The sequence below is a fragment of the Carettochelys insculpta genome, chromosome 27 (assembly GCF_033958435.1).
Source record: "Carettochelys insculpta isolate YL-2023 chromosome 27, ASM3395843v1, whole genome shotgun sequence".
Classification (NCBI taxonomy): Eukaryota; Metazoa; Chordata; order Testudines; family Carettochelyidae; genus Carettochelys; species Carettochelys insculpta.
The window spans coordinates 8,426,587-8,445,894 of NC_134163.1; the positions used below are offsets into that span (position 1 = coordinate 8,426,587).

At 51.1% G+C, this 19,308-nt stretch overlaps 1 protein-coding gene across 1 annotated transcript in view; it reads left to right on the forward strand.

The window, feature by feature from the left end:
• ATCAY (ATCAY kinesin light chain interacting caytaxin) overlaps positions 1–18,633 on the forward strand; it is a 31,254-nt gene extending 12,621 nt beyond the window's left edge. Inside the window, exons 5-12 of the mRNA XM_074978270.1 lie at positions 1,920–2,022; positions 2,570–2,701; positions 5,097–5,183; positions 5,547–5,645; positions 7,290–7,325; positions 13,344–13,379; positions 16,616–16,648; positions 18,598–18,633. Coding sequence (XP_074834371.1) covers positions 1,920–2,022; positions 2,570–2,701; positions 5,097–5,183; positions 5,547–5,645; positions 7,290–7,325; positions 13,344–13,379; positions 16,616–16,648; positions 18,598–18,607 — 536 coding nt within the window. The 3' untranslated portion in view covers positions 18,608–18,633. The remainder of the gene's footprint in view (positions 1–1,919; positions 2,023–2,569; positions 2,702–5,096; positions 5,184–5,546; positions 5,646–7,289; positions 7,326–13,343; positions 13,380–16,615; positions 16,649–18,597) is intronic.
• The last annotated feature ends 675 nt before the right edge of the window (positions 18,634–19,308 follow it).

Below are 19,308 nucleotides of genomic sequence, written 5' to 3' on the forward strand. Positions count from 1 at the left end.
ACTATCGATATCGAGCATGCCAGCTCTCACACTGAGCATGGAACCACTCACATTGCTGGATTTATTTACTATTTCTTTTTCTGTTGAAAAATGCTGATTTGTCAAAACCAAAACTTCACTGGGAAGGGCCAGTTCTCAACACATTGCCCATCTGGGAAAATATAAGGAAGGAAAGTTTTGAAATTGTTGCACTGCCCTGTTTTAACATTTTTCAAGCCAAAATGTTTCCCTGGTTTGGTTCAAAACAACATTTTGTTCCACAGTATATGTTAATTTGCAGTGCACACTGAACCTCTCTAGTCTGGCACTCTCTCCTCCAGCAACATCAGTAATTCAGCATGGTTTTAGTTAGCTGGACGACCACTTATCTTGGGTATGGGCAAGTTTCCTGTGGCCCCATGACGTTTGTTTACAGCCCTGGCTCTCAGTGTTCTGTGTTGATATTTAGCTGTAATTTGCCCCTGAGTGTCTCCTATGAGCCCCATAAGCAGTGGAAGTGTTGGTGATGCCCCTGAAAGATATTGACCTCCCATGGTTTAACAGACTCGCTCAGTCAGCACCGAGGATCCCAAAGGTGCCAGACTGGAGAGGTTCAACCTGTACTATGTAAAGCACATTTTGCAAAGGTTGAAACCAAACGTTTTGCTTGACCCGACCTGGGCGTCTTGCAGATTTTTCATATGCAAAAATTTTAAGATTCTCACTTTTCACCATAAAACAGGATAAATTATCAAAAATCTTCCAGAAATGGGAAAACCATTTTCCACCCTATTCTGCTTGTCATCCTAAAATGTTCAGCTAGATCATATAAACCACAGAGGAACTAACAGCAGCAGTAGACATAGGTTCTGGTCCTCCTTAGAGATGCAAGACACCTTTAAGTTCCACTGATGACAACAGGAGCTGCAGGAGCTACACAGCTCTGAAAACCAGGCCCTGGTGTCTCCAATAGGACAACCAAATACTAAGGCACCTGATGTAGTGGACATGTTTGAAAATTCATGGCAAGCAATGAGTCTGTAGTACAGCCAGGAATGAGCTTTTGGTCCTGTGCTTTGACATCGAATCATGAGTGTAGGGGACTGGATTTGATGACCTCTTAAGGTTCCTTCCAGTTCTGTGATTTTATATTTCCCCTAAAGTCAAGGGCCCATCTATATCCGGAGACTGAACAATGAACTGATAATTCTGAATATGGGTCCCGACAGAGCATGTGGAGGTCACCTGGAAGGCTGTTGTTTTTGTGCCCTGGGTAAAATTCTCCAGGACTGGACCATATGTTGGGCTCTCTCAGTCAACAACCTCTAAATTAGTCCTTGGGAGTTTGCCAAAAATCCTCATCTGCACCCAGCGGCACCAATAGCCATCATAGGCAAGATGGGAAGGGGCCTGGCTCCCCATCCCCAGAAGGGGTGGGGCTATGGACCGAAGGGGTGGGGACAGAAGGGGTGGGGCAGTCAGCCTTCCCCACATGCCCTCAGAGCCGCACATGCACCTTGACATTTCAAAGAGGTCCAGAGGCAATTGCCCCTTTGCACGCACACGCACACGCACACGCACACGCACACGCACACGCACCCTCCCCATTGATGGGCCTGTCCACACAGCTTTATAGCACACGGCAAAACACAGTTATCTCCCAGGAAGCCCTGACCTGCCACAGCAACAGGAGCTATTGACACAATAGAGCAAACATCACATTGCATCTCACCAGGGCCATTGTCCCACCTCGCTCCTGCAGAGGCCAATGGGAGCTGTGCAACGGGTCAGGACCCCTGTCTAGAGATGGGATGGTGTTCCACAGCCCAGCATGTGCACAGGCCTCCTTGCAGAAGCCATTTGTTGTTTTCCATTACGACCCCCTGCCTCTTTCTGTCTCCCTTGAGTGGCCGTGCTGTCTCTCTCTCTCTCTCTCTCAGGGTACTATGGAGAAGGCCTCAACGCCATCATTGTCTTTGCTGCCTGCTATCTCCCAGACAGTAACCTGGCGGATTACCATTATATCATGGAGAACCTCTTCTTGTGAGTGCCTCTGCCAAACCGCAACAGATTATTGTTTTGTGGCGCCGTGGGTCAAACCCTTCTGTCTGCAGTCCCTCTCCCCTCCCAGTGCTCCTCCAGGGAAATGGGGTGGCAGCACAGAGGCTCACCCCACTCCACCCACCTGGGGTTCCTGCCACCCCAGCAGGGGTTCCAGGGCTGAGCAGGGGAAAACCCCCACACCCTGACCTCAACTCAGCGGCAGAAGTTCCAGGCAGGCTTGTGGAGCAGATCAGGGCACCCATTTGCTGGGTCCTGCAACTGGCAGGGCTGCTGCAGTGGTGTCCAAGGCAGTTTGAAACATCTTCCTCCCATCCCACAATCCATAAAGACCCAGGGGTCAGATATTCAGCTGCCAGGTTCTTTTGCCCCTTCTCCTAGCCAGAGTCACACCAGCCTGGGGAAGGCTCAGCCTGGTGGGGCTTGGAGAGGGGGTGTCGTCAAAGAAATACGGAAACCCAGCTGCATGGAGGGGTGCTCCAGCCCCTGCCACCCCACTCCAGCACTGCCTTGGATTTCCACCCAACAGGTACGTGATCAGTAGCCTGGAGCTGCTGGTGGCTGAGGACTACATGATTGTGTACCTGAACGGCGCCACGCCCCGGCGGAGGATGCCAGGCCTAGGTTGGCTGAAGAAATGCTACCAGATGATAGACAGAAGGTGAGGAGCGGCCTCTGTAGGCAGATTATTTCCATGCTCAGTCACCCACTTAAGGCACGGCCAAAATAATGCAGCATGAAAAGAGACTCTTCGCATAAAAGAGACTCAGCCGCACAGCGGTGAAGCTGATTTTAGCTCTTACGCAGCCACCTAAAGTATGTTAGGAGTGGAGGCGTACAGCGGGCTGGGACCCTGTCTGTAGAGGGTGGGACTTGAAGTGCAGAACAAGCCACAGCAGGTGAACTGCTGATCACTACAGACCTCCTTGGTATGGATCCATCCCTCCTAGCAACCAGGGGGCAAAATCAGCAGACTTGTTTCTCACCTGCTGTCATTCCACGTCTCCCACAAAGCACCAGGGCCTTGCAAAGGGATGCACAGAGAAAGCCAGGCTGCAGTGCTGCATAGGTACCAGTAGGAGGCGCTGCTGGACCTGCTTCCTCCTTACACTAGCTCAGTCCTGATTATCATCATATTCCCACTTCTCAGCCAAATGCTCCTGCATAAATACAGGGGGTCTGACAACCAGAAAACACCAGAGTGTTTTCACACTGGGCTTTGATGCTGTGGCATCCCTTCTATTGGTTATATGCCATGGGAGTACTAAATGCAGGCACGTCTAACTATACTGTCTACACTTACCAGGAGATTGACTCGGTCAGGGTCGATCTTCCGAGGTTTCATTTCACACACCTAGGGGGGTCCGCATGATACGGAACCAGCAGGGCTCGACAGTCCAACCCTGTTCACAAGGCATAAGGGAGGTCACTGGGAAAGTGTCTCCTCTCTGCCTCCCCCAGTGAGGACAGCCAGGTAAGTCAATCAGAGATATGTCAATTCCAGCGGCACAGTTGCCATAGCTGGAAATGAGGACTGAGGGTCGACTTTCAGGGCTAGTGTAGACCTGTCTTTAGAGAGAGACAGACAGATCTGGGTCTGATGAATAAAGCTCGTAAAGGAACTAAAGAGTATTGCACAAAGTGCTGCATTATAACAACTGTTGTTTCTTCCTCTTCCCCATCTCTCTCTGTTTGTACCCCCTATGCCTGCTCCCTTATACACAGATTGCAAACTCTGAGCCCAGCACTCTGTTCGTGTTCTGTGTTTGTACAGCTCCTAGCACCGTCTCTGGTAACTTAAATTAAAAAAGAATTACTTAGTCTCAGTATTTTAACCTCGCTGGTAGTAGCTGGTGTAGATCAGTTTAGCTCCACTGAGTTGAGGTTCGGGGAACACTGCAGAGAGCGATCACTTAGGGCGCCCATGGGAACAGATCATTTTGGGGAGTCCACAGCATGAAAATAATCAAAGAATTGTTGAGCTAGAGAGAACGAGTTGGCACGAGAACAGCTCTGGAGTCTTCTGGGTAGCGCACTCACTCGGGGTGGAAGATCCAGGCCCACTGCATCATGGGCTTGTGTTAATTTAGTCACAAAGGAAGAGTTTCAACAGGCAAGACTGAGGGAGTCCCCGCCTCAGAATCTCCCATAGCCAAGCACTTAGGGTGCTCACCTGGGAGATCCCTTCCCCTCTTCCCATGGGCAGGACAGGTGACCCTGGGGTCTCCCCCACCCCAAGTGAGTGTGCTAACACTGGGCTCGGAGTTACAAGAGGGGCCACGCACACATGGATTCTTGCCAAACGAGTAGGCGTTTAAAGCCAAGAGAAGGGTTTGCAGCTGAGAATCACGAGCCAAAGGAGACATCACGCACCCGAAGGGGGCAGGAGAGGGCACCACCCTCAGGGGAGCTTGGGCAAGGAGACCCCTAGAGTGCTGGCTTTTGTGATTCCCATTCTGAAGCATCTGTCTCTCCACATTGTGCAGGAGCTCAGGCCGCAAACTCAGGCTCTGTGAATCCCAGCGATTTTCTAAGCACCTCTAAGTTATGGGTCACTGTGTGTTGCCCACCTGAGACCCTGAGTCACTGCTTAGGCCTAGAACAGATTTTCTCTTTCCTCTTCCATGGGATGCGATGGAAGCCCCGTGTGGAAAACATGGCTTGGGGCAGGTGCTGAGCAATATCCTGCAGCAAACATGCCTACAACAATGAAAGGCAGCTGGACTGCGCTGTAGGAGGCCTTTTCCATCACTAATTAATGTGATTCAGTGGGCCCCATTCTGCTCAGATGTCACCCACAGACCTACTGGGTGTGGGTCACTGTCTGATGGAATGGCACCCAGACCACTTACACAGCCAAAGAAGGTGGCTCCTCTACAGCCTCAGCTGGGTGCCCACTGGCTTTTAGCTCAAACTGTAGCAGCTCTTGAACTAAGATCCCAGGTTCGAGTCCGCCTGTGGCAGTTACACAGACACCAGGGGAAATCCCCGAAATCTATAGAGTCTGCCATGGCAAGGCCCTGGTGTCTACCCTCTCCCCTCTGGTCTTTCCACAGGCTACGGAAAAACCTGAAAGCTTTGATAATCGTTCACCCTTCATGGTTCATCCGGACAGTGCTGGCTATATCCAGGCCCTTCATCAGGTGAACAAAGAATCTTCCCACCTCCCTGGGGGGTTGGAAAGGTTATTAAACCTTGCACCGATCTATACACCCAGACCCCAGCCATCCTCTCTGACCAAAAGTTATCATAGAAAGGGTGAGTTAAGTTGGAGCAGGAAAACCCCACTTTGGATGTCTGAACTGTTCACGAGCCCTGGCTAAAGAGACATCTTCATTTTGGAAGGCTGCTAATTGTTTAGGGTCTCAGCCCAGTTGCATTGAAGTCAAAGCAAAACATCAATAGACTTCAACAGGGCCTGGCTGCCTTCCCCAGGGTGTGACCATTCTAGGAAGGGGAAAGTCAGGCTAAACTCTCAACAAGCACGTGTTCTCTTTCTCTGTCAGTGTGAAATTTATCAGTAAGATCCAGTACGTTCATAGTCTGGAAGAACTGGAGCAGATGATCCCCATGGAGCACGTCCAGATTCCTGACTGCCTCCTACAGTAAGTACTCCAGCAGCCTCTTAGTTAGAATCACAGAGTCCTAGGGCTGGAAGGGACCTCAGGAGGTCATCAAGTCCCACCCCCTGCCCAAAGCAGGATCAACCCCAACTAAATCATCCCAGCCAGGACTTTGTGAAGCCGGGACTTTAAAATTTCCGGGGATGGAGATTCCACCACCTCTCTAGTTAACACATTTCAGTGCTTCACCACCCTCCTGGGGAAATAGTTTTTCCTAATATCCAACTGAGACCTCCCCCTCTGCAACTTAAGACCATTGCTCCTTGTTCTGCCTTCTGTTGCTACTGAGAACTGCCTCTCTCCAACCCCTCTTCAGGCAGTTGAAGACTTTTATCAACTCCCTCCTCACTCTTCTGTAGACTAAATAAGCCCCAATCCCTCAACCTCTCCTCATAAGCGATGTGCTCCAGACCCCTTAAAGGGAGCAACATGAGGGTTTGCCGGCGTTTTAAACGCTGGTGCTCTTGCACCTTAAGTGAGAACCACACCTCCGGACCACCAAGCTATGCACATGCAACATGGTGTGATTTTGCCACCATCCATTAGCTCCTCTCCACATGCACCTTCCTTCCGGGCTTCAGAGAGGAAGGATGGTTCTGTGATCAAGGCTTGTTATTCAGTAGGCTTGGTCCATGTTCTGTCAGGCTAAGTCCACTCGGCGGGCACTATTCCAGGATACGAAGGTATCCCAAAATGGCTGCCCGCATCTTAGCAACTTGCCTGCTGTCTCCAAACTGTTCTTGAGATAAGGGATGCGCTATTTCGGCATCCCTTGTTCGCCTCATCGCAGGAGGAGTACAAGGATGCCTCAAAAATAGAGCTTTATTTCAGCACGTGGCACCATTTAGACCAACGGTTCCCAACCTTTTCGAGACAGAGACCCATTTTGACAATTCAGTTAGACTTTGTGACACAAGGCAATTCAAAATGGGGCTGGGGGGAGGTTCTCCATTGGGAAAAATGCACATCCCCCCTTGGCTTAAACCCCTCTCAGCCCCAAACCACTCTGCCCACCTACCGCACACAAGCATGGTGCACTGCCCCTGCTGCTCCTTCACCAGGCCACTGCTGCCTTCTCTGTGCCACTCCCCTTCCTATTCCCTTTCCCCACCTGCAGTGTGGGCAGCTCCCTGCCCTGCCACGCTGAAATGGGACTCAATTTAACTGGTTTAATGGCCAGATCCCTCCTGCCAGCCATTAAACCAATTAAATTGAGTTCCATTTCAGCACGGCAGGGAAGGGCCTGGGAGATGGACGAGTGAGCACTGGCAGGAGCCACAAATGGTTCCTTAAAGAGCCACATGCAGCTTAGAGCCACCCAGCTGGCAACCCTTAGAAAATCTAATGGCGACCCATGTTTGGGTCCCGAACCCCCAGTTTAAACAGTGCCACATGCTGAAATAGCCTATTTTGAGCTTACAGAACTGTGGAGACATAGCCTCAGAGATTCCTTGCTTGGCCTGGCCTGAAATTTCCCCCTTCCTACTGGCAGGAAATGCAAGAGAGGGAGCACATTAACTCTTTGTCTTCTGGCGCCATGGCTTGGCCCAGGCTCTGTCCCCTTCAGAGGGAATGTTGCATTTTCCTGACCACAACATTTGATGACATCTGTCTTCTTGGTTGCAGGTATGAAGAAGAGAGAATCAAAGCCAGGAAAGAAAGGTAAAAAAACAGCTTTTGGGGGAAAGGGGTTTGTATTGTCCTACAAGCTTTCTTGTATGGGACTTACAGACAGCAGATTCTGCGTTCCCGATAACCCAGGTGATTGCACATCCAGAAGAGGCTTTTCTGAGAATAAAAACATCTATGTAGATGGGGTTCTTTCAGGAAAAAAAAAAACCCATTTCGAAAGGATATTTCTTCCTGAAACAAAATAGCAAAAAAGGTTCTGAAACAAAATAGGAAAAAAGGTTCTTTCCAAAACGGGTTTGGCTTTTTTTGAAGAAACCCCATCTAAATGACTGTTTTGTTTACGGAAGTGCGATCACACAAGATTATGCAAATGAGGCATGACATTTGCAAATCAGCGCTTCGTTTGCATTTTCGATCGCCCTCATTTGTATTCCACCTCTGAAAGCGGAATGCAATATAGATGTAGCCAGCGTAGTTATCAATGGTTCACAGTCACGCTGGAAGGGCAGAATGATTGGGATTCTGCAGGAATCTGTAATGGGTCTGGTTCTATTCAATATCTACATAAATGACTTGAATTGTGGAGTAGAGCAGGGATCAGCAACCACTGGCATGGCACATACACCAATTTTCATTGGTACGCGAGGTGGGACAGCAGCCCCTGCCCTCCACCCCCATGCAGCCAGGCGCTTGCTTAAAGCCAGGCTGCCTGTGGACTAAACAAAAGACCAGCTAATGCCACCAGCCACCACCTAAGCAGTAAAGGTCTGCATCTTTATTAATGAAGCTGCTGTAAGCAGCACTATTAGTGACTTTAAAAAGTATCACTCGTGCTCCGGACCATACGCAGAGGTGAAAAGGTCAAATTTCAGCACTCCAGTTTGGAAAGGTTGCTGACTCCTGAAGTAGAAGGCGCACTAATAAACGCTGTGACGAAACCAAACAGAGGGATTACAAGCCCTTTGAAAGGCAGGATCCTAATTCAAAATAATCTAGACAAGTTGCAGAAGTGGTTTGAAATAAACAAAGGATGAATTTCAATAGGGACAGCTGCGAGGTACTGCACTGAGGAAAGGCAAACCATTAGCACAAACACAACAAGGGCTACAACCGCGCAGGAAAGAGAACTGTGAACAAGGATCAGTGCATCACAAGCGCAATATGAGTCAGCACTGTAACACTTGCAAAGAAAGCAAATGTCATTCGGGGATGTCTGTAGCCAGACAGAGTCTCCCCCTTACAAGCCAGCTTGCTCGTCCCACCCCCCCCTACCGAGGAGCACACAGGGCACACAGAGAGCTCGTCGCTGCAAGCAGCCAAGACAGGCTGACGGATTCCCCTGGGTCCTAAGCAACCCAGTTTTTTACTGTTAGAGCAGGGACCTGCTAGCTCTCTGACCCACGGCCAGGCTTTTGTAACCAAACGGTTACAGTTCTTTTGTTGTGCCGGCTGTGTTGCAGTGACAAAAGGGTTAACAAAATGGTTAGGCTTGGATCTTAACTAGTTACAAGTTTATTAAGCTACAGTTATAAGCGTATGGTTACAAAAGGCTATTGTTTACTTCTTATATGCTAGCAAAGTACAGGTGTTAACAAGTTACGTTACAATCCAATACAAAGATATCTGTTACCATCTAACACAATGATATCTTGACACTAGTTACAGAGCTCTAATTCTTTAGCTGTACACAAAAAAGTCAGAGACCTAGCATAGGTGTATTTTACCCTCTCTGCGTCTCTCGATACCAGCGTAGCCAAGCTGGATCGGTCACTCAATTCCGCGGAAAGACGAATACGAGGTTGGGCGTCCCCGGTAGTGGACCTCGGGAGGCAATCACCTGACCCGACCAGCAGGTAGTTGGTGGAATGCACTCAAAGTTAGAGTTCTGCTGGACCCATCTTTTATACCCCTTTGGGTTACGTATTCTCTTTCTTATCTATGGTGCCAGATCATACTGATCTGTCTTTGTGACGCCAGTTTGTTACAAGGGCATTTCTACTTAGTTTGCACTTGTAAGACAAGAGATAAGCAATTTAGGAGTACAGGACATTCTTTTTGTGTGGGCGGGGCACTTCCCCTTCTGAGGTGATTGTGTGTGTGTGTGCATCATATCGATCAATGCCAGCTGGGGTGATTTCTTGAGGGTCGTCCCCCCATGTTGACAGTCTGGCCTGTTAGCCTTCTAGCTGTACTTTCTGCTTCTCAGGGTCACGATAAACTAGCATATCTGGGCCTCAATGAGGGCATCAAAGACTGTGCTGTCAGCAGCCATTTCCGTGCCCTGTGTGCTCCTCGGTGGGGGGTGGGGCAATGAGCAAGCTGGCTTGTAAGGGGGAGACTCTGTCTGGCTACATTCCACCCCCTGATGCACCACACTACATCCCAGAACGCAAGGTGGTGGTGATGCCAGCACCTTTTGCCCTCCTTGGGGGAAGTCTAAAAGTGCCCAATGATCCAATCAGTATGTGGGGAATCGCGGAACTGGCTAGGATCACTTGTCACTTTTAGACTTCCCCCAAGGAGGGCAAAAGGTGCTGGCATCACCACCACCTTGCGTTCTGGGATGTAGTGTGGTGCATCAGGGGGTGGCATGTAGCCAGACAGAGTCTTAGCAGGCGTGTTGTAAGAATCCTTCCAATTTGCTCAGCAAGGATAAGGCCTCCGCCGGAGGGCTGTGTTCAGGTCTGGGCACCACAATCCAGGAGAGATGGGGACAAATTCGAGAAAGTCCAGAGGAGCGCAACAAAAATGAAAAACCTGGGAAAAATGAGTTTGTTTTGTGTGGAGAAGACTGGGGGGCAGGGGAGTGGGGACATGGTAACATTATCCAAGTACATTAAAGGCTGCCTCAAGGAGGGGAAGATGACCATCTGTTTTCTTAACTACTGAGGACAAGACCAGAGCAATGGGCTCTTATTGCCGCAAGGGCAGTTTAGGTTTGACGAAAGGAAAAAAATCCTGTCTGAGTAATTAAGCTCTGGAACAAATTGCCAAGGAAAGTTGTGGCATTTCGGCATTGGAAGGCTATCAAGGACAGGTTACGCAAACGCCTGTTGAGGTTGGCCTAGATCAGGAGTTCTCAACTGATTTACCATGATAAGCTGCCTCTGCAGTTCTCTGTGTGGTAAATGGACCACATGCACATGATATACCTTTTACCTGAATGGCCCTGAGGCTGTCAGAGTGGTGGCAGATATTTGCTTGAGTTGGCCGTGTTGAGACCCACCGGTTTCAATATTTAGCCCTGCCTGGACTGGACTGGACTAGATGACCCATCCAGGTCCCTTTCAGGCCTAGGTGTCTATGATTTTAAGCGCATTTGGCAGAACAAAAAGCACAGTGCACATTTGAACTGGCCCATACCTACTTGGAAATCACGTTGGTAAAACAATCATGGACCAGAAATAGACCGGGACACTTACGAGTACAATCCAAACAGCTGAGATTTTGAAGAGCTGCGACAGCATGTTCCCAAAAAGAGATACCGACTGAAAATGGCACACAGATGCTGTCTGGCCAGCAGTGTTGACTAGGGAACATGGCTGAGAAATCTCCACCTGTCCATGGGACAGGAAATGAAAAAAAGAAGGTGAACTTCTTCAGGTCAGGCATACAGCACAATTTTTGCCCTGTTTTGCTTGGGACAATCTTCTCTAAAATACAATCTGCTGCTGCTACAATTGACAGAGCTGAACTGTCATCAGCTGACAAGCTAGCACCAGCTCCCCACTGAGGGGTAAGGGGAGCCCCAAGCCTCGCAGGCCAGATCCAGGCTAGCCAAGGCCAGATCAGGCCAGCAGGCTCCACCTGGCGGGGGGAGGACGGAAGGGGCTCTGCATGTTTCTGCTCCCCCATCCCCATCCGGCTGAGGGAATGGCAATGCAGGGAGGGGCTGGAATCTCAGCCATTGGGAGTAAGAGGGGTGGTGCCTAGGAGTGGCAGGGATCACAGAGCAATATGAGTGCCCCCGAGCTGCATCAGGTAAGCACCCCCCCATTGCCTTCATGCACCCCTCTCCCGCCCACACCTCGCTCCTGCCCCCTGTGCTCAGACCCCCACCTGCACCTGCACCTTCCCTCCCACCCAGATTCCCCATCCCCCTCCTACACCCTACCTCCCCCACACACCCCACACACCCACTCCCAGCTCACTCCTGCACCCTCCCTCTCCCACAGACCCCACACCCCATCACTAGCCTGTTCCCCAGAAGCCTCCTCCTGCACACTGAATCCCTTGGTTTGGATCCCACCCCAGAGCCTAGGGGGTGCCCACAAAATCTGCTCGGCCTGGGCCCCTGGAAGAGTTCATCTGGCCTGGGTGAAGCCCTGAACCTTGGTCCTCCTTCTCCTCTCCCCTTCCCCCCTTGGATCTGGAGCATGAGGGGAGTGAGGTGTGTCAGTCATATCAGGCCATATCAGTGAGGCTTGGTCGATTTTTTGCTTCTCATTTTAGTGTGGCCCCCGCCAGTTTTTTTGGTGTGGTCCCTGACCCAAAAACAATTCCCCTCCCCTGCTGTACAGAAAGGGAACGAGCTGCACCTGGACCAGCCCCTTTATAACCAGTACAACTGCGTCCACACTAAGGGTGTCCAATTTTGGCTATTTTGGCTTAAAAAAACAAAATAAAACAAAAATACCCCACAGCAGCACAGTGACCCCTGTTGATAGCGCTACACCAGTACAAAGCCTGGGTGCAGACCAGGACAACGGTGCGATCCTGCCCAGCCTGCATTTCTCTGCACTGCGTCCTGGAATAAAATCCTCGTTCCGTTGAAATCGATGGGACAGCTCCCACGAGGGGTGTGGTTTCACTCTGGGAATACCACATAACGGCACAGAAATAAAGTGGCCAGACTCAAGTCCAAGGCCTTCCCAAGGGGGTGTAAGACCCTGGCAACCCTGCCTCCCCCATGCCAGAGATCTGTTCCTGCCCCACACTGACCCTTGGGCCCTTCCCCTACTGGCCAGGCTAGGGATCACCTGGGGCAGGGTGCGGCCCCCCGAGGGCAGCACCAGCAGGACGACACCTCCCCTCGGGTTCCCTGCCCCCAGCCCCCACTCACCCCCTGGCACGTGCGGCAGCCTCCTGTGCTCAAGCCAGGCCCCCCAGCCCTCTGAACCCCACTTCTCGTCAGCAGTGGGAAGTAACTGCTGCGTAGAAGTGGGGCTCAGTGAGCCGGGGGGGGGGGCTGTGGAGGAGCCCAGCAGGCTGCCACGCACCCCGTGTGGTGGGGAGGGGGGTGAGAGGAACAGAGGATGCCCCCTGCTTCTGCACCTGCCAGCCACACCCTGCGCCAGGTAATCCAGGCCCCTCCCAGCCACAGGACAGCTGGGGCAGTGCTGGGGGGCTCCCAAAAGCCCAGGGCCTGGGGCAGCCACCCCTCCTCATCCTATGGACTCCAAGGCATTAGAAATTCCTTTAAAATTGCTCCAGACGATCAGACAAAAAATGTAGCAGCCTCTACCACTCACAGGCGGGAGATCAGAGCAGCAACAGCCTCAAAGGGCAAGTCACGGGAGAACAGCTGACTCGTTCGAATAACAGCTGCAAGAGCTGGACAGGTACCTAGCATGTTACATCTTCACAGCACTACACACACCACAAGGGCAAGGTTGGTCTGTTTTGAACAGGGAGAAGCGGAAAGGTCTGAATGGAGGTATTTTGATAGATTCATAGATCTAAGTCCGTAAGGAACCTTTGACAGCATCTGGTTTGACCTCCTGCAGTCACAGGTCAAAGAAAACCCCTCCCATGAGTTGCTGCATCAGGTCAAATCTTGCTGGGTGGAACTAAAGCATCTGGTTCGAAAAAGAGGTCCGGTCTTCACTTAAAAGCTGCTCCTATTGGGTGGATTGCAACCAGGGTTCCCTCTAATTTTTATCCCTCCGGGGCAGAATAAATTTTATTATGTGCACCAAGGCATGTGCGGAGGTGCACCACCGGTAGAAACACACGCTGCTGGCTGTGGGCGCTTTGCGAATCAGCTGGGCAGCCCCTGAATCTCTCCTTACAGCAAACACTGATTTCAACTTTGTTTTATCATTACAGGGCAGAGGAGAAACAAGACCCGGCAGAGAAGGAAAGGTAAAGGCCCGGAGGTTGTGGGTGAGCTGCATGCCCGTACAAAGGGACACTGCATCTCAGCTCCTGCCTTAACTGTGACCCACTCTGTTCCATTGAAAACAACTTGTGATGGTGCCGACAGTGGTTGAAAATATGGAGATAAAAGCTATGGGAGGAAATGTAGCAAATCGGCAAGAGTTTCAGGAAGCAAAGGCAGGGAACACATTTTGCTGTTACTTAGCTGGTGCTGTTTCAAGCAGAATCTGACCCTTCTGCAGAGCAGCCCACTCCTCGTATAACCAGTAATCCTATCAGGTGGGGGCTCACTCACTCAACTGCTGCCATCAAACCCCTGTCCCGCTGCACAGGATGGCTCAGGGGTGTTCACGGACCACAGTGAAGGGCAGCAGGTTAAAATGAAAGGCCCTCCTGAGTGACTGAAGCCAGGGCGCTCTGCCCCAGCCAAGCCCTGTGACTCTGCCAGGGACTCTCATCCCGAAAGAGGTAAAACTAGCAGCACAGAGTGTTGCCCTCAGGAGCTGAGAGACGATTCAGCGTTGCCGGCTTTTTAACTTCTCTAGATCGGACCCGGTGCAGGCATACCCAAACCTCCTCAACCCTGCGCCTGAGACCCCACCCCTCATTCTGCCCCTCCTCCAGAGGCCACACCCCCTATTTTGCCCCTTCTCCTGAGGCCCCACCCACTGTTCTGCCCCTTCCCCTGAGGTGCCATAGGGGGTGGGGCCTCTTCTCCTGAGACTCCCACCTCCATTCTACTCCTTCTCCTGAGGCTCCACCCCCTGTTTGCCCCTCTCTCCAGGTCTCTTTCTCTTTTCCCCACTGGATCCTTCCCCCCTCCCCCCCCCCAGCGGCTGGCCTCCCCCTGTTCTGGGGCTAGCCTGGGAGCTGCAGCCCCCGACACACAGCCCACTTGCCCATGAGATGCAGGCAGGAGGCAGTCCTGGCCGCGCAGAGAGTTGAGCCAGCAGCTCCCCAGGGTCACTGGCTTTTGGTAAAGGAGGGGCTGGCTCAGAGAACGTCACACCATTCGCCTCAAAAGGACCAGCTACACCACTCATTGACTTCAGCAGCTCCGCAAGTCTGTAGCCAAGGTGGGAATAGCCCCCAGGAGGCCTGACCCCCAGGCTGCCGCGCTAACCACTTCCCTAGCCAGGCTTGGCATCCAGTCAGCACATCTGACTGGACCCTCCTACAGGTTCCCTTTTGACTGGGCTTTCCAGCTGAAAACCGGACACCTAGGAAGATTTTGGGAGAAAGAGAACAGGCTTTTTGGGTCTCTGGGGCCCCAGCAGGGAAGCGAGAGCGAGGCGCCAGGGGTTGTCCGAAGCCAGAAGTCGTTTCAATCCCGAAGCTGCCTGCTGAGTGAAAGGGAGCCAGGTCCCTCCTCTGGCAAGCCCCCCACCCCCGCATTGCCCCCTTTTGGATCAGGACGCCCACAGTTACCTCACCGTGACACCTGAAATCAGGAAACAATTTAAAGACCCTACGAGCATGAAATTGACCAAATTGAAGTGTAAATTTGGTGGGGCCCTGGAAAGGAATAAAAGGAACTTTACAAAGCTTTATTACATCATAACCATTTCAGCCTCTGTTCTGAATAAGACTTAGCTGCTCACCTCAACCAGCGACTTTGCTCTTACCAATTCTCCCTCCCCTTTACTCCAGGAGCCAACATACACGTGTGTGTAGATCAAAACGTTAAGAGGGCGAAATGCTACGACAATCTCTTGGAAACAGGGACTTTCAGCGCAGTGGAGCGGGAACACTTAATACTGGGGTGCTGAAAGCCAGCTCCCTTACCCCTGCCTCTCCTTCAGCTGGGGGTGGGTGCAAGCCAAGAGTGGAGCCCTGGGGCAGATAGCCGGGACCCAAGGTGCAGGGGGGAAGAAGTGGAGCCCCAGCTAAAACCTGCGCACACACCCCTGGTTCCTGCGGCTGCGTTTCAGAGTGGGGCAGCCCTCTGAACATCGCACTCAAACTGTCAGCTGGTGCTATGAAGAATGAGCTTCAAACACAGCTGGGTGGTTGCCGAGCACTTTGGAATAATCCGAATGAGCAAACTTTCTCTGCCTAGCACTGGGCCCAGCTGAGTCACCCATGTTCCAGCTCCTGTTGGGGAGACTGCTGCCTTTTCTGTCCAGCGACTGTTTAAGGGTCAGCCTGGTCTTTGCTCGGTTATTGGTTCTCATCCACCTGAATGGCTTCTTAGATGTGCTCTTTAGCTGCATAGAGCTGGAAGCACCCTGTGTTCGAGGAGGGACCAGAACGTCACCCGGGTGGGCTCCTGACATGGTGTAGCAACGTTACTGTTGGATGTTGCATCACCACAATGGAAAGGGACAAATTCTGCTACTGGGTAAAGCTCTGAACTCATGGGTGCAGCTAGAAACAGAGTATGACCCTCCAGCATCACATGAAGGGCAAACGTCAGTCACCAGGATCAAAACCTCGGGACTGCGGTGGCTCCCGTTCAATTTAACCCTGAGCTTCTCTTCTCCATTCCTTCCTCCCGGATGGTGCCTGGCACTGGTGGGTGTTCTGGCTATTGTCCCACCATGTGAGATCAAACCTGGGCAACTCTGCTGCAGCTGCCTGCGTCAGCAACCCTTCCGAGGCAGAGAGACGAAATGTGACCTTTTGACCTCTGTGTACGGCCGAGGGCCGGTGATCGTTTTTAAAGTCCGCCTGGGTCTCTGCGGTCCTGCCTCACACTCCAGTGGGGGCCCTGCCCCGTGGGCTCCAGCCCGAGCCCCATGCCGTGGTGGGATGAGGCCACCATGGAGGGGTGGGGAAGGGACACCACAGCGGGGGCCCCTGCGTCCGGCCCTGTGTGCTGGGCCCATGTTCTAGCCCTGCGCTCCAGCCCCAATGGGGGCCTCAGCCCTGTGCTCCAGGGCCAATGGGGGCCCCAGCCTCGCATTCCATCGGGGACGCCAGCTCTGTGCCGTGGAAGGGGTTCTGGCTCCAGCCTGGTCCCCATGTTGCACAGGCCCCAGCTCCATGCCGCAGCAGGGCTCCAGCCCTGGCCCCAGGCCACAGCAGGGGCCCTGGCCCTGTGCTTCCGCCCCCCTCCCCTGCTGCATGGGAGGAGAGGAGGGTCAGGACTTTAGATTGGCTCACATGCCAAGAGTGGCACGCATACCGGGGGTTGCCAACCCCTGATTTAGAGCTGTAAAGGAAGGACTGGGGTGCAATGCAGAGTTGCTTTCTCACTGGAATGTTTCTCTCTCAAGCAGGCCTGTGCTGCCAAGGGAGGACCAGGAAACCAGGTTGGAATGAAATCTATTTCTAATTCCTAATTTAAACATTTGTTTTCACACTTTCTGCTGTGCAATGATCCTGCTTTACCTTCCCACAACCAAATGCTGTAATTACTCTACTGACCGAAGCAGAGGAACTGCCAAATTGGAGCCAATCCAAGGTCCGTCTAGCCCCGTGTCTTGTTTCTGATGGTAGCCCAAGTGCCAAAGGTGATAGCACATAAGGCTCTCCCTGAGCTGTAGCAGTTGGCTTAAGCCCTGAAGGACAAGGTTTAAAATCCTTTCCAGAATTGTTGTTTCCCTTAATTATGGCATCAACTGGAATACAAAGACCCTGTCTGTAGTCTGGCTGAATAAGCAGAACTATCTTCTTGAAATTAAGCTGATGTTCACCAAGGATTATGGTGCCAATCTAAAAGTTAAGTGAATCCAGCTGAGTGGCCCCGGGATGTGGGAAATCCACTCTCCTGAGTGATGAAGATGGGCAGACCTGGTCCCCCTTGTGCATACTGGGCTCGGTCAACAGGAAAATTGGGCAGGTGGATTCACTAGAGCAGTCGGAGAGCACCTCCCATTGCTCTAACTCCTCCATCACTGCACTGGAGATGCCACAAAAACATCTGCTGGAAACACAGGTGTCTTGTTGATGGCATGTACAGCAGAGAAACATGTCACCCATTTGGAAGGTTTAGAATTAGCAAGTCCCTGAGCTGCTGGATATGGATAATGGGCTTTGAATGATCTCTTGCTGCAAAAAAAGTGTCAATTATGAAATGTGGGTGATGAGCCAGGGAGCTTTTTATCTGCTCTTGCCCAATCCCAGAGACTGGGGCTAGGCCAGTAGGTGATTTGCAAGTCTGTAAGTCCCCAAGAAGTTGCCTGCATTGACTACACTTAAGGGTTGGTACCAGGAAGTACTGTAGCCAGTTAGCAATCATAGAATCCTAGGGCTGAAGGAGACCTCAGGAGGTCATTGAGTCCAGCCCCCTGTCTAAAGCAGGATCAACCCTAACTCAGTCATCCCAGCCAGGGCTTTGTCAAGCTGGGACGTAAAACCCTCCAGGGATGGAGATTCCACCATCTCTCTAGGTAACGCATTCCAGTGCTTCACCACCCTCCTGGTGAAGTAGTTTTTCCTAACATCCAATTTAGAACTCCCCCACTGTAACTTGAGCAATATGCCATTAGCCTTCAGGGCTGGAAGGGCACACTGTTAGCTGATATCCAGCCTCTCCATCTACTGTAATACCCAGGTCCTTTTCTGCTGGACTGCTACTTAGCCAGTCGGTCCCCAGCCTGTAACAATGGTTGGGATTCTTCCTTCCCAAGCACAGGACTCTGCACTTGTCCTTGTTGAAGCTCATCAGATTTCTTTTGGCCCAATCCTCCAATTTGTCTAGGTCACTCTGGATCCTTTCCCTCCCCGCCAGTGTAGCTACCTGTCCCCCTAGTAGTTAGATGCTCATTAGCACCAGGGTAATACAACTGGCCAAAGGAAACAAACATCCACCTCTAAAAGTCTAAGAGAAAACATGTGTAATGTTTAAAAAGTGCAATAGTTGGGATTTGCAGTGCATAACTGGAATGCATAGATGGCATCACAGAACTTCTCTAAGGTCAACGTGAAGGCTGAGCATACCACCCTTACTCAGATGGGTAGACCATAGACAACAATGGGACTATATGCACGAAATAAAGATTACTTTGAGCAAGTAAGTAAGGCTTTGCTGTTTGGAACCTCTAGTACTTCCTGGAGCAAATTGCCCATTGAAATTAAGAGGAGTTGTGGCAAAGAAATCCCTTTGTGATGTAACCCGATGCATTTGGTCTGCAGAATTTTATGGAGGGTTAAACTCACATGTACCTTTGGGATGCTCGGCTATTTGGCTTGCAAGGCATAAGATTTATTACTACAGTTTGCCTTCTAAAAATGTTGCTGTCTCTCTCTCCCCTCCTAGCATGTCATGAATGGACATAAAGAACGAACGGAACTGAAAAAGAATACAGCCTGGCAGTCACCCTCTGTAAATGCCCTTCCTGGTATAAGATCTTGTCATCTTCTCATTCCAACTCCTGTAAGATCAAGGAACCTTCCTCCCCTGTCTCAAAGATTCAGAGCCCTTTAAAGCTTCAGGAAACTTTTTATTTGAAGAAAGAATAAGCCAATAAGAGCACTTTCTAGAACAGGCTCCGCTCCCTGTTTGGATGATGGTCTGTGGGGAGAGATAAGTAATGCAAACATACAATATTTCCTCTTAGTGCATAAATATCCTCCCTACTCCATTACAGCTGCCTGCCCAAAAGAAGAGGTCTATTTTTTTTAAATTTATAACCCCTTTCCCTAACTTGCTGCTGGCCAGCACCTTGCAGTTTTGCTTTTAATTGCACATCAGTTTCCTAATGAAGCCAAGGCCCTTCGTTAGCTAACTCGGAAACGGCAAAGACCAAGTTTTCATTCCTTTCGGAGAAGGCAGCTGCTTCTTCCCGTAGATGTTGAACGTCCAGTGACCTTTGGCTGACCCATTTCCCCCACCTCTGGCTCTTGCACCTCAGAACGTCCTTGCTGGTCCAGCTCAACAGTAACTCATGTTGAAACTTACCTATGAGTGAGTACAATGTTTAATTTCTCCTGTCCCTCTTCAGAAGGCTCTCACAGATAAAGGACTATA